The sequence below is a fragment of the Cetorhinus maximus genome, chromosome 22 (genome assembly GCF_964194155.1).
Source record: "Cetorhinus maximus chromosome 22, sCetMax3.hap1.1, whole genome shotgun sequence".
NCBI classification, from domain to species: domain Eukaryota; kingdom Metazoa; phylum Chordata; class Chondrichthyes; order Lamniformes; family Cetorhinidae; genus Cetorhinus; species Cetorhinus maximus.
In genome coordinates, this window is record NC_135900.1 from 33,621,650 (window position 1) to 33,637,138 (window position 15,489).

General features: G+C 44.6%; 1 protein-coding gene across 15 annotated transcripts in view; it reads right to left on the reverse strand.

Annotated features, from left to right (window-relative positions):
* The window catches only part of foxp2 (forkhead box P2), an 893,115-nt gene that overhangs the window by 33,412 nt on the left and 844,214 nt on the right, over window positions 1-15,489 (reverse strand). For all 15 annotated transcript variants that reach the window (XM_078568064.1, XM_078568062.1, XM_078568073.1 and 12 more), the window contains 2 exons: window positions 15,346-15,415; window positions 11,158-11,321 (listed from right to left, as the gene is read on the reverse strand). In XM_078568064.1, the coding sequence (XP_078424190.1) occupies window positions 11,158-11,321; window positions 15,346-15,415 (234 nt within the window). The remainder of the gene's footprint in view (window positions 1-11,157; window positions 11,322-15,345; window positions 15,416-15,489) is intronic.

Below are 15,489 nucleotides of genomic sequence, written 5' to 3' on the forward strand. Positions count from 1 at the left end.
GACAAGGGGTTAGGTGTCACTTGACATGTCACTAACTCTGCACTCTGTCAAGCAGGACAAGCAGACCCACAATGCCAGAGAGAGGCGATGCACAGGAGTTGTTGTTCCTGGCCTAAGGTTCCTCACAGCAGGCAAAGAGGAAGCGATGGAAATCGCTGGCAAGGACAGGCACGTTCAGTGACAGGCAGTGAGGCTGGACCGGCCAAGAGTAAGGAGGAAGAGACAGCCATTCTGGTGCTGGTATATGGGCACACAGGATGGATGCGATGAAATGTAAAGTGCTCAAACTGTGATGATTCTTAATGTGATTCTTTCTGTTCTCCACTACAAGTTATCACCATCCAAGGACCTGGCTGCAGCTACAGGAGCCGGAACACTTCACCTCTGGGGGTGAAGAAGACAGTGCCTCAGAGGATGCATAGTCACCTGCCTTGTCAACCTCCGCCAGCAGAGTTACACCCACGAAGGAAGGGGTCACGTATAGATTCGGGAGCACAATTTGGTGAGCACAGCACAGACATGTCCCAGCAGCTGAGGGAAGATGTGACAGTTGGATCCCCAGGTGATCAGAGGACTGCTGGGGAACAGGCCCCCTGAGCTCCAAGCTGATGATGGGCCTGTGGTTGCAGCAACAAGACACCTGCTGGACATACAGCAGAGGTTAGGATAAAATATGGTGGATATGGTGATGCCAGGGATTATGCACAACTTTGTGCTGCTTATGCAGGATGCCATGAGTTCTGCCATGTCTCAGGAAGAGAAGTGCATGGCTTCATCCTTGGACAGGATGGCATCGCCATGGAGAGCCAGGTCAAGCATTTGATCTATATGCACTCTGACCTGCATTCCATCGCTCTAGGCATGGGCTCAGTGCAGCAGTGTCTTGGCGAGAAGAGGTCGAGGGCCCTGGACCACCCTCCAGGAGCCACTTTCACTCAGGGAGGCAGGGAGGTGCATTGTCACATCGAGATGGAGGAGGAGTGTGTGCCAGATGCCCCAGGCCTTCATGTCAGGACATTCCCAGGGTTAGGGGCATCTCATCATCCCCTCCACCATTGACCCTAACAGCTCCAGCTGGCAAGGTGGAGGGGGATGCCCCTGCACCAGTGCAGGAGAGCCCCAGTGGGTTGCAGCCCTCAAGGCCCCATGCCTCCAGCGGACACCTGCCATGGCCATTGGGCAATGGAGCATGACATTGAGCACACTGCCTCCAGCTCAGCTGATGCCACGGTAGCACCTAGATGCAGGCCGGAATTTTCCGGCCCTATTGGCGTTGGGCATCATGGCGGGCGTGAGCTGACAATATGACGAGAAAGCCAAAAATCAGTTTCATGCCACCATTAAACCATTTTGTGATCGTCCGCTCCACCTGTCAATGGTGGGCTGCCTTTCCCCCCCGGCACACATTGGGAACCTAATTTCAATGCACTTGCATCTCAACATCTCGCTGGAATCATTCTCCCCACATCAAATGTTCCGCCCATGTTAGCAGGAAAACACATCGGCCCAGACAAGTGTGATGTGCAGAAGTCGGGACTTACTGTTAGGGCCTTGCTCACATCGCAAACAACCATGGAGTAGAGGATGTTGGAGCCCTACAGGTACCAGACCCTAGAGGAACATGTGCATTGCATGCTAGGTGAATCCTCACGGAGATGGCTCTGCCCACGAAACAACATCCTGAATAAGCTCACTAACACAAAACAGGGAGCAAGCCTGAAAACACTGCAAACCAGTGCACTTGCTCTTTGCTATTCCACTGCCGAATACGCCTGCCCTGCATGGGAAAGATCTACTCATGCTAAGAAGATGGATGCCGTTCTGAATGCAAGCTGCCGACTTATCACAGGTTGTTTAAAACCAACAAACACCAACAGCCTATATATCCTGGCGGGTATCGCTCCCCCTGATACAAGAAGAATGGTAGCCAGAAAGAAAGAGCGACTCCGTCAAACATCAGATGAGAGGCACCCTCTACATGGTCATACACCTACACCCAGCTGCCAAAAGCCAAGGAAGAGCTTCATGAACAGTGTTGTTCCATTACAATCAACCCCATCTGAAGCCTGCATCGCCTTGTGGAAAGACCAGCTCGCCAGTCTCGAACAACTCCCAGCGATGGAAATTCTACCGGATCAAAGCCTGCCACCAGGAACTAATTGCAACTGGGCAACCTGGAAGCGCCTTAACAGACTTAGGACTGGTGTAGGTCATTCAAAGGTGTCACTAAGCCAATGGGGATATACAACCAGCCCGACAACTTATGAATGTGGAACTGAGCCACCGACTATGCAACATCTCCTGCAATGCCTATCGCTAGAGGAACCCTGCACTGTTGCAGATCTTGCCGAATTCAACAATAAGGCACAAAAGTGTGTCCAGTTCTGGCTGGGCCATGCATAGACTGTCCGTGGACACGATAAGAAGGAGGCTCTGCCCCAGAGCAGCTCACGGAGGGTGGGAGGTCTCCATTGATGTCTGGGGTTTGCTTCGGTACATCAGGTCTTGGCCATGGGCTGCTACAGATGATCATCAAGGGGGTGGTGGGGTGGTTGAGGAAGGTCGAGCTGTGAGTGGGAGAGGAAGGTGTACCAGGGAAGCGAAGGTGTCGGGGCGGGTGAGGTTGGGAGGAAGGGAACGAAGGTGTTGGGGTGGGGTGGCAGGTGGTAGTACGAGGGGAGGAGGGTATATCGGGGAGAGTGTGGCAACTGGGGAGCTAGGTGTAAGGGGGCATAAAGTTGTAAGGGAAGGGATTCAGAGGGGGGAAATGAGTTTAGAGGGGGGCAGGACTTCAGGGGGAGGAAGGAGTTCGGAGGGGGAGTGGACTTCAGGGGGGGTGAGGAGGAATCTGGGGTGGGAGAGATGGAGTAAGGGTGAAGGAGGGAATAAGGGGTGGGGGGTGTCCAGGTGAACATGCAGGGGAGGGGCTGTCTCCTGAGGACCGAACTGAGGGTGGGCATGGTAGGAGGGAATGAGAGTACGAGAGGGAGCAGAGTGAGCCGGAAGGGTGGGAGGGTGAGGGTGCGTAGAAGGGACGGTGGGGGTGGTTGGTGGGGACTCAGATACAGACATGGATCCTGGGGATGGGAAGGCAAAGGTCGGGGAGGTCAATGTGGGTGGGGGTGAAATTCCCAGGTAGGTAGGGAACGTGCACGTTCACCTGGACATCCTGGAAGGAAAAGGGTTCTGGTTGATAGGTGACGGTGGGGTGGTGGAAGGTGATGTCAGTGGGGTCAGCAGTGATGGGGGAAAGGGCATGGGTGACTTGGGGAGGGGAAACTGAGAAGAAATCTTACTGCGATCATGTGTTTGAAATCAGAAGTGAGCAGAGCCATGTATTCGTCAGGCACAGGTGCAGGGTGGGAGTGTGATCAGTGGGTGGGCTGAGATGCAGGTCGGCTCAGATGGACAACTGAAAGTGAACCCCAGCAGGCAGCATTGAAAATGTTCAGGACATTGAGATTAGTGTGATTGAGAAAGGCTCTGCAAGCAGGGGAGAATGCTTGCTTGAGAGGCTCCAAAAGGCCCTGCTACACACACACTTCTTCCTCCAAGATCACTCGTGGTCCTGTTGCAGCTGCCCTGACAACCACAGGAGGGGTGAAGACAGCCTGTGTAAAAATTGGTCCTGTTGCCTCTGATAATTTTGGTATGGGTCCTCTGGAGAGCCGTTGAGGACCCCGGCTTGGTTTGGCTGTCTTCCTGTGGGCCAGCTCCTCCCTCTGCGGTGACAGAGAATAAGGTTGAGGGGTTCACAGCCAAAGGGGACTCAGAGAGAGAGGGCAGCCTCTGAGATTCCTGAGTGGATGACCCAGAGGTGTTCAGCTGCTGCTCCGCCTCCCTTCGGGTGCCCGAGGGCCCTGGCCTGACTCCTTGAGTGAAGAATGCCTGGAGGGCCATCAATGTGTCCTGTTTCCCTCTCGCATTGCCACTGCAGAAACTCACCTAAGGCTATCATGTTGGAGTGCAGGTCTGTGCACATCTCTGTGTTTTGCTGGACCAGGGTCTCCATGGCTTCTGCCAGCCTCCCCATGGAGACCTCCGTACCCACACATATGTGGGCACCACGTCATCTGAGAGCACATGGCAGCATTCCTCCCACTCGTGTGCCACTCTGTTGAGCCCTTTCATCAACTTTGAGATTTTCCCCCACAGTCTGCTCATTCTCCATGCTAAGTTGGAAGGCCGAATCCAGAGCTCGTCATCTGACTCGGACCTCACAGATGCCTCTTCTCCAGCAGCCTCTTCTTCAGTGCTGGGGAGCTTGGCTGAACCTGCCTTCTCCTGCTGTGGACACATGTCCGTGCATGAACCCAAGCCTGCTGTAGATCCATGTCCCACCAAGGGGTGTGTGTGGTGTGTGGTGTGTGTGTGCATGTGTGCATGGGGAGGTGATGTGGTATTGCCGCTGGACTAGTAATCCAGGGACCCAGGGTAATGCTCGGGAGACCCAGGTTCGAATACCACCATGGCAGATGGTGGAATTTGGATTCGATAAAAATCTGGAATTAAAAGTCTAATGATGACCTTGAAACCATTATCGATTGTTGTAAAAACCCATTTGGTTCACTAATGTCCATTAGGGAAGGAAATCTGCCGTCCTTACCTGGTCTGGCCTACCTGTGACTCCAGATCCACAGCAATGTGGTTGACTCTTAAATGCCCTCTGAACAAGGGCAATTAGAGATGGACAATAAATGCTGGCCCAGCCAGTGACACCCACATCCCATGAACAAATTAAAATAAATATTATGCTGGTGGAGGGTGTGGGTAAGCGCTGTGATGGATCTTCCAGGCTGCTTATTTTCAGCTCTTCAATGGAGGAGGCTTCCTTTTGGCTGGAGGTGAGGACCTGGATGGAACTGATGGACTGGCTAGCTGAGGGGTGTCAGTCGCTTGGCAGAGCTCCCTGTGAACCAAAGTAGAGATAAGTAGTGCATGCCAGCAGAGTCAAAAGGAGCTAGAACAATCATGGTTGCGCTGACAGAGGGATGATGTGGTGCTCGATTCTCACTGTCCCTATAAGCATGGTCCATGTCCTCACCAGTCAGCTACAATGGCTCCTCAAAATGAGTGATGGGTTTAATGTGTGCCACTCCCCACCCCCTCCCCGGTCTGGGACCTCTCCCTGCTGTTGTGAGCCAGCTTCTCCTGCATGAAAACAGATTGAGAGAGTGTGAGCAGGACACACGGCACTGCATGGAATGTTTATGTGGTGAGTTTATGGGGTGAGGACATGAGCCTGATGGAGATGTGAGGGTGTGTGTGAGAGTTAGTGGTGTTGTCCCTTGAGGTGTGAGGTCTCTCTGGATGTGTGATGGATTTGAGAGTGTGAGAGTGATGAGAAGAATGACTTACTCTGGCGGAATGGATGACAGCATTCATCCTCTTCCTGCACGGAATGGCTGTCCTCTTTTGCAGGGTGTTGGTGCTGACCACTGCTGCCACCACTGTCATAATTATTGAGATCTGTAGGGGCCTGTCATAGTATCAGATGTAAAGCCCATGGTCTGCCCCATGTTTTTCACAATGTGATGGCTAGGGAGGATAGGGACACAGACATCATTCCTGAATGTGATGTTTTGTATTTTTGTGCATTATTTATTGAATGTTCATGTGAATTGTTACTTCTGTGATGATCATTCTGCAGAACATGGCTTAAAAGGCATGCATAGCTGGTCCCCTTTAAATGCACTGCAGGTTATTGGCCCCGTTCACTCTCAGTGGGTATAAATCAGACAGGTACAGTTGTAGTCAAAGCACTTCAAAGATGGTGCTGGATCAGAACAGTTGGTCAAGGCAGGCTGTTATATGGTTGTCCACGTACCCAAGATATCCTCGATACCAGCACTCACTTGCAAGTGCAAAGCTCCACTCTATTCTAGGTGGTACGGAATGCAGGTTTACAGTTTACTCATTTTGGGAGGATGGCGGGGCTGTGGCAGCCACAGGAAGGCAGTGGAGATCGTGTGATGGAGCAATGGTAATGCAGATGCGTTATTGTTGTGCGAACCTTGTGTAGATCAGGTTGTTTTTGGCATCCCTTGCACATCTCCCCACGGCCCTGACATTCATGAAACGTTCATTTGAATTTATGGGCTCCTCCTCATACTCTGAAAAATCCTATTCTTCTGAGGATTCCTTGCTCTCCTGCCTTTGCAACATCTGTCCATGTTGCAGTGCCAGGTTGTACAGTGCACAACAGATTACTACTATTCTTGACACCCTCTAGGGTATGTATATTGCAGAGCACCTCCAGACTGGTCAGGGTAGTGGAAACGCATTTTAAGCAGTCCAATGGCATGCTCAATGATGGCTCTGATGGTTGCATGAGCTTGATTGTAGCGCTCCTCTGCCTCACTCTGGGGATGTCTCACTGGCATCATCAGCCATGTATGCAACGGATAGTCCTTGTCACCCAGGATCCATCCATCAACCTGGGCTGGGTTTCAAAAAGCTTTTGAAGCATTGGTTTCTCATGATGTATGCGTCATAGCAGCTCCTTAGGAAACATGCATTATTCTTCTCCTGTGGTCATACACCAGTTGTGTGTGCATGGAGTGAAACCCTTTTATGATTTACAAATGAAGCCGGCTGTTCCCAGGGAGCTTTTATGACCAAAAGTGCAGTCAATGACACCTGACACTTGAGAAAATTCAGCAATGAAACCAAAAGAGGCTGACCTTGCAGACTGTATGTCATTATCAGTGGTGGAGTGGACAAAATCATTAGCATGGCCAAATAGGTGCATAAAAGAGGTGACCAGTGCCCTATGTGTGGAAGCCTGTGAGATGCCACAATCGCTGCCCATCGCACCCTGGAAGCCATCACTGTGTAGAAATTTAGCACAAATGTAACTTTGATCACCACTGGGATGGGTTTCCCATGAAATCCACATGGCTGCACATCTTGATCAACAATTCCACATATCTCAGTGACCATTTCAGAGGACATCCTCTGGTGTCTTTGGTATTGCCTCTCTGACATTTGGAGGTAGCTTGTTCTTGTCCTCTGAATGCATTGATGCACTAGTGCCTGTCTTCACAGATGCCTTCCCTAAATGTCTGTGTCTGGATCGCCTCCCCCTCTGGTGCTGACTGCTGTTAGCACCGCAGCCTCTGTTGTTGGCCAGCAGGAGCTCTCCTTCTTGTTCTCTCCTCCAACTCCTGGGATTTCAGGAAAATTGGGTGAATGAGACCCATTGGTTATAGCAGTCATTACACTGTGTGAAGAGGCTACACATATGAGAACATGCTCATCCATGTTTCTGATCTATTTAACTACTTGTTAGGGGATCCCTTTAATCAGCAAGTTGCGCAAAACATTAACTCCATCTACCCAAAACGACCCTCCTTCCACTTAATCTATCCTATATTCAGAAAAGCTATGCTTGAAAAGTGACATTAAAATTATGATGTGTGTCACATTCCTAACCCGATCCTGTACCTCTTATCCTCTCCCTGTCATTCTCACACTTGTACCCATCATCTTGAGCCATCCAACTTAATCTTTCCTCTCCTCTCTATTACCCTTGAACCTTCCCTCAATACACTGGACTCTATTACCATTTCCTTTCATATGCCATCTCTCCCTCTTGCACCTACACCTGTGGCCATCCCAATGCCCACTCTGACCCCGAACCCTCCGTTACTTTCCTCCATGCTTTTGTGCACCCCCGTGACCCACCCAAAAAGACCTTCCAATGTCCCACCCTGACTCTAGACCTGCACCCCATACCAAGTACAATTTCCCCCTTTGACTGTGGCTGTTTCCTCCGCCACCCAGAATCCTCAACTCAACCCTCAAAACCCCACCATTGTTAGCACCAACCCCACCCTTTAGGCTCTTCATCCATCTTTCAATCTGTGCCTTGACCATACCACCCACCACTTATGGAACCACCACACCTAGGACGCTAGGCCCTTCCCTCCACTGCATCTGAACACCAACCTTTCAACACCCTCAGCCTTATGTCACAGAGTTCAACATGGAGAACAGCTTACCTTTGCCATAAAATACACAAAGCTGACTGGTGCATGCCACCTTTAAATGATAGTAAGCTGGGTGCCATGAGCTTCTCATGTGCCATTAACTTTACGCTGAGGGTAGGACTTCATTTGAAACTGTTTTACGCTAATTGGGTATTCAAGGCATACAAAGGAACCCGCCACAGGCCGACACAATGCTCGACACCACAAACGTGCCGCTGACTTTACCTCTGCATCTCAATCTGCCGTCACTAAATCAAAATTTCACGTCCCGCCGAATGAAGTCACATTTTCCACTCTTGTAGGCTCCATAAAATCATCCCGAAGCCTCTAAACCTCCCTCAAATAAAAATAAAATCAACCAAAGCTTATGGAGTGTTGTCCTTAGCACCTAGCATTCCACTGCCTGTTACACTCCACATCCTGGTGTGTGATGATTTGAGCTTTAAACATATAGGCAGCACAGATTAAGATAGCAGTAATTTGGACCATTAAATTTCTACATGCAGTATTATTCTTTTGCTCCTCATGGCATTGACAATACAATTTGCAAAACCGCACCATTTTCACTAGTAGCTTATTTGTTTTTAAACTTGCAAATATTTGAAGCAATCTATGTACAAATGCAGCAAGGGCCTGGACAATATCCAGGCTTGGGCTGACAAGTGGCAAGTAACATTTGCGCCACACAAGTGCCAAGCAATAACCATCTTCAACCAAAAAGAATCTAACCATCACCCCTTGACATTCAATGACATTGCCATCGCTGAATCCCCCAATATCGACATCCTGGGGGGTTACCATTGACCAGAAATTGAACTGGACTAGCCATATAAATGCTGTGGCTACAAGAACAGGTTAGAGGCTAGGAATCCTGTGGTGAGTAACTCACCTCCTGACTCCCCAAAGCCTGTTCACCATCTACAAGGCACAAGTCAAGAGTGAGATGGAATAACCTCCGCTTGCCTGGATGAGTGCAGCTCCAATAACACTCAAGAAGCTTGACACCATCCAGGACAGAGCAACCCGCTTGATTGGCACCACATCCACAAACATTCACTCCCTCCACCACCAATGCACAGTGGCAGCAGTGAGTACCATCTACAAGATGCACTGCAGGAACTCAAAGGCTCCTTAGACAGCGCCTTCCAAACCCACGATCACTACCATTTAGGGTGCTAGGCCAACAACAGCCAGATTATTTGGTTAGGCCCAAAGGAGCACTCCTGGCCCCACAAGGTTAATTTGAAACTTAATTTTGCTTGGCTTCATCGGCTGAAACATCTGTAGAATGATCTAAGATTGCACACCACACAGTCTGATTAGTTCTTTCCAAAAAGGCAATCTGGCAATGGCAATTTATGTGTGCCATAGAATCGTGACTTACATAGTAAAATTAGGTCTACCATCTGAAGCAGCCCCTGTTGAAGTGTCAGCCAGCCAATGCTGGCAATCTCACAGGGGAATAGGTCTAATGCAGCGCAATTTTGGGAAGTTAAAATCAACCCTAAAAGAATTAAGTAATTATGTGAAAATAGTATTTTCTTCATATATTTAAATTTTGTATAAAGGTCACAAACCTATTGTTCTTAAAGTACGTAAAGGATAAACCATAAATTTTACTTTGCAATATCCAAGTAGTTAATTCATTTTTTTTATTACATTTTTGGAAACCATTTATCAATAGCATAGTTTAAAAAAAATCTTCAGAATTCTCCAGTCCTTAATTCTGACTTGGATTCTCCTTAGCCAATATGCCCGAAATTGCAAAATCCCAAAAGCAGCTAAAAAGCGAAGGAAAATGCAGTTGTTGAGACCCACAGAAGTTATCGCCTCCTGACTTCTATTTTCTTATCCTTGCTTCTATTGGGGCTGCTACTGGACTCTTCTTCCCCACCGAGTGTGTGCAAATGGCAATGAAAGTGCAGAGCTGGCTGCTGCTTGATTTCACTCCCATTTTCCTGTGTTACCATAGCTTCCTAGAGCTGTTGTGTGGAAAATAGTAAGTAGTGGAAATCGGCAGTAATGACCCCAATGTACACCCATGGAGTGAGAGGCCTCACTACTTTCATCCCACCCAATGAGCTACTTGTGTTAGTCTTTGTTTCAGCCAACCTTTGGGGGTACTTCTCTATTAAATTGGTCCCTGTCTCTTTTGGAGCTGCAGCTATTTCTGGTGCTATTGGCATATCCCTAAAACTTTATGGCAAGCCCACTCTTGGCTATGGCAATCCTGCCAGGGGTCTGCCAAGCATCATATGTTACCAAGTGAATTGGATCAGAGCTGAGGCGGATTTGGAAGTGCACTCCTACACAAAGAGGAAAATCCTGCCACAACCCTTCAGTGATTGAAACAACTTTTATTTATAGCAATATGTAGCAATAGACTGACATTAGATTATACTCAAATATTTTTGTACGGAGCTACACTGATATCTAATAGCCTACATGCATGACCAGTGCACCTGAATATATAAACTTTTCACATTAGTACAGTTGAAAGTTAATCATTGTCTTCTAAAACCATTAAGCCTGTTACATTAACAAATGGAGTTGTTGTTATTGTAAATATCTGTATTCTTAACACATAGTGGCTATATTAATATTTAGAAAAGATGGCCCTTTTTTGCCTTGTGGTTCCATTGCCATCAGTTTAAGGGAATCCTCTTAACGAGTTCACCCACTGCAAGTCAGTAAACAAAGAATGGCCACATGTTTGACATCACTGATTAGGACCAGGCTTTTCAAAGCTTTATGCATATTTCTGAAACCCACAGAACATTAATTTTTAATGATTTCACTCTCACCGCTCCATTAAAAGATGGTCTGGAAAGGATTTTAACATAATCAATCACATAGTTAGCTACAAAATATTAACTGGAACAGTAGCCTTTTGCATAAAACATAACATATAAAACCCTCCAACATAGGATTGCCAGTAATTAAAGTTGAATATGTAATCACTTCTGTTCATGAACTAGAATTTTTTGACATCAACAACAAGGTGCAAAATACTTTGCTGGCCTATATATAGATTGTAGACAGAAGACAGATATGGATTGTAGAATGTAGCCAGATATCCCAATTATGCTTTTATAATAAAAAAGTGAACAAAATACTTCTTTGTGCCTGCCAATAAAACTAGCATACATGCGTCGCAGATGCTTACGTATATTGCTGTGGAGAACATCCTGGGCTGATATTCCCATTGCTTTCGAGGTGATCCAGTGAACCATTGAGGTCTTCATGGGCTGCCTGCAGTAAGCCACTGGAGGTGGTGTTTATCAGGCTTGGGTTACTAAGTAAAGGTAAACTACTCTCTGCAAGTGCAGCCTGACAAAAAGTAAACATAAAACAATTGATGAGCATAATTGTTTCAAGTCTACATTTAGGATGACAGATTTTACAAGCTTCATTAGGACTGTCTTGTGAAAAATCTCAATGATAAATTACTATACAAATATTGACAATATATTATAATTAGATATCAATATAATATTAAATAGTTAAAGTGATCAAAGTAAAATTTAATTTTATTTAGTTGGAAACCACATCCCTTTTGTTGCAAATATAGCCTAAATAGGTGAAGGTATCTCAGGTCCATTACTTTGCAGCCACTATTGCTAATATATCAACTGCTTAAACTTATATGCTTTAAAGCAATACTTTGCAAAGGGCAATAACTAGTTTTGTAAAAGGAAGCCAGATTGAAAGCATATTTCTTATTTTTATACAGTGATAGAATGAGCCAATGTTCTAGACATTCCTTTCTGACATTCTTCATTCCAGCCACATTATCCTATATCAAGAGCACTTTGAGTAAATTACTCAGTTCATTCTCAATGTCCCTGTATCAAATGATTAGGTAAAAAAAAAGTTACAGCGCTTATCCGTAGTACATGCTTATGGTCTTAAGATAGATTTTTGTTTTAATGTCTCTCTTGGCATTTCTGCAAAAGATAAAACTCTTCATAAAGTTAGCCAATTACGTTATTAGAAACTTAAGGAATTAAAATTTCCCTTTCTTATAAAAGGAAGCAGCAATTTAGGTAGATGCTTAATATTTTTAATGAAAAATCACCTCTAAAGTGGCTGTGGTTAGTGGATGCAATACTTTCTCTGAATAAAAAAATACTCAAGCACACACAGTGAAAAGGGTAATTATTTGTTGGGTCCACATCAGAAATTGATTAATTCATGGTTGACTTCAAAAGTCATAAAAGCGCCTCAATTTGCAACTTACACCATTTACCAAAAAGCAAGTGTTGCACTCTTTTCAAGAGCTAACTCAGGATACAGTTTAGGTGACAAAAGTTGGTTTTCTTTTCATTTGTTAAACTGTATTGACCCCTCTATCCATAATCTACTCATCTTAAATTTCTCATTTCACAGCTCTAAGCTTGCAATTCTTCTTGTCACAGTATCCCATTCTCCCTTTCATTCCTAAGTCACTACATTCACAGATATAGGTTCTACTCATTATTCATCGACATATCTAATTAGAAGGTGAGTTAAAAGGTAGAGGGTATATCATTAAATTATTTTGTGCTACATACATACCACTTAATTGGGGCATATCTGTATTGATTCCATGATCAGATGCCAAATGACAGCACAAATATTATTTATCCTTTAATGTACAGGTTGGCAGGATCACACTTCAGTTTGCTTGAGCTTACTTGGAAACCTATATGTTTATTAAGAGCCTGTCACTTCACTCCTTCCCTGGAAATATTCCATTGAGACAGAAGAATCTCTGGTGGTTTACTGATATGACTGAGAAACCAATAAGATTTAGTACAACTTCCAAGTTCCTTACCATGTTCACAAGGATCTTCTCATTCATAATTGAGGCCAGGGTTTTTTGGCCCTGCTGTGGCGGGACCCACCGTGGGGGATGCGGCGGGCTAGCCAGAAGTCCATTGGCATTTTGGCGGGGCGGGAAGGTCCCAGTGATGGGCAGGGCCAGAAAATCCCAGCCTCAGTCTTTTACTTCTAGGTCAGTTGTCTTAACTAGTTGTTCGCTAGATGCTACATGCTTTGGTTATCTATGTCTGTGTTCATGATATTTAGTTTGCATTAAATAGTATGTCTTAACCTCAGATCTAAGAAGAACAAAATGAGTACTATGATTTAAATAGGGCTTGACTGAATACAGCTTATTCAGAAGTTCAAATGCATGCAAGAGATGTGCAAGATTTGTGACCACTGTATATATGCAAATGATCCATATGTTAAAATCAAACTTGGACACTTAGTAAACAATTGTCAATCATTTCATTGCTCATTTGCCCACAATATCTTTCCCATCAAGGGAACCAGCTTAGATACTCAGACTGTCCCATAATGTTGGATTTTGTAGGTGACCATATCTTGCCTTTCCTTCATATTCACTTGTAGAGGCACGCTTACCATTATCTGGCTAAGTGACACTACATATTGGTTGTTACTACAATGTATGTACATTGCAAGGCATATATAACAGCAATGCTCCCCCTCAACCTCAGATGGGCTGAATTTAAAAAGTCATATAAAGTTGAAACTTTCTTTCACTTCATTAGCTTGACTGTAAGATGAGGAAGAATGAGACTTCAATAAGGTCCCAGGAAGCAATTTTGAAATTTACCTCCTTGCTGCCATCAACGCTTCAGTTTCCCAAACTTTCTTTGCTAGTTATTTTTAGTTTAAAGTACATGCAAGTGAGTACTCTGATTTTACCAGGCTAAAAATATCAAATTAATGAATATAGAAACAAACATGGATTTTGCACCCAGGATGAGATGACTTCAGCTGATTATGCCCTCAAGAGAAATTAGTTCAGTTCTTCAGTTTTAATTGTAAATCTGTGGTATCAATGTATTTTTGGAATTCAGTTATACCCAATACATTAATACATTGACCCTGAGTTTTCCTATATTGTGTTCGATAAATAGCTTTGCTGCCTGCATCTCAATCATATATTAAATTCTCATATTTTACCAAAATATTTGAATAAATTAGTCAACCATGGGTTTTAAATGAACATATAATCTGATATATGTTTACGTATAACTCAAAAAGAGTTATACATAAGATCCACCAAAACGCAATAGCCAATGTTTTCTCTGTGGAGTTTTACTATACATGGTCATCCTGTTATTGTAAATGCACATACAGTATATCCCTGTGTTTCTAATTTATTAGTTTGTTGTGAAGCACTTTGTTCCTATTCCTCTGCTACAAATCCGATCAAATCATAGCAATGGCATCACTTTTTCAGTATGAATGGAGAGATGCAGCAGTCTGTGGATTTCTCCATGGAAGCCATCAATACCAATTTTTGCTTGACCCATCATGAGGTAAACGTAACTGGTGAGTAGAGACCCATTTCCAGTTAGCTTTCTCTTCCTCTTCTAAATGCCTAGGACTAGTCAGAATTTATGAATTGCAGTCAAGATGGGGATTCTAAAAATTCACTGGCTTGAACTACCAAAAATCATAACAATACAAGTGTTTAGCCACTTTGCATCTCTATTTACATTAAAAAATAAAAATAATTTGCAATGTCAGTTAAAATGTTGCCAATTTTAATAACTGATGACATCAACAGTGTGACAAGTGGTATTCATGAGATGAACAGTTTAAAATGTTAACGTATTTTTTCTGTAAAGGTTGGTGTAATGGGTTACCGAGCACCTATAATGAGAGGAGAAAAGTGAACCTTGGCAGCTGCTCTTTGAATACAAGGTTTGACTAGCAGCAGAAGCAAGTTCGAAATGCAAACCAATTTGTTTCCACTTCTAAGCTGGGCTTGTGCTGAATGGTTTAACCCCAGTGGCAATTCCCTGCTGACTGTTCTTTAACTCCAAAGATCCTGATTCATGTTCTAACAAAGCATCTCTTTGACTTTAAAGAATGACCAAAACTTTACCCCGAAATAAAAGTCGTGACATTTTGCCTCTTGTGCATAAAAATTATATATTGTAATTAAACTTTAAAATTTTTGCCATGAGCGCCTCATTCCCTAGCTCTATGATGTGAAATCATTTATGACAGCTTAGATAAATATTAATGCATATCCACATGCATTTGCAGAGGCTGCCATCAATCTAACATTTGATCCAAAGGTGGATATTCCAGAGCTTGCCACAGGGTGTCCCTCTTGCTTTTTAACCACATCAAAAACTAGTGTTACAACTAAACCTATCCAAAGGAAAGGCTTAGAATCAAAATTAAACGCTGAAATACAGAAATTAGGACATACACAAAAGCAAAAAAGTAATTGTCTACATCAGTATCAAAGCATTTGGCAGCTACAATACATTTTTCATAGTAAACAGTAGACAGGGCATGCAGTGAGTGTCATTAAACTTTTTACCTGCAAGCTTGCATTGAGAGCTGCTCCATACCCCAGGCTAGTAGGTATGTTTTTGACTAATGTTGGGCTTCTGAAAATGAAAAGTAAAAAAAGTGTTAAAAATCCATAAGGCTACTGACTTATATCAAAAGAAATAAAAATTGG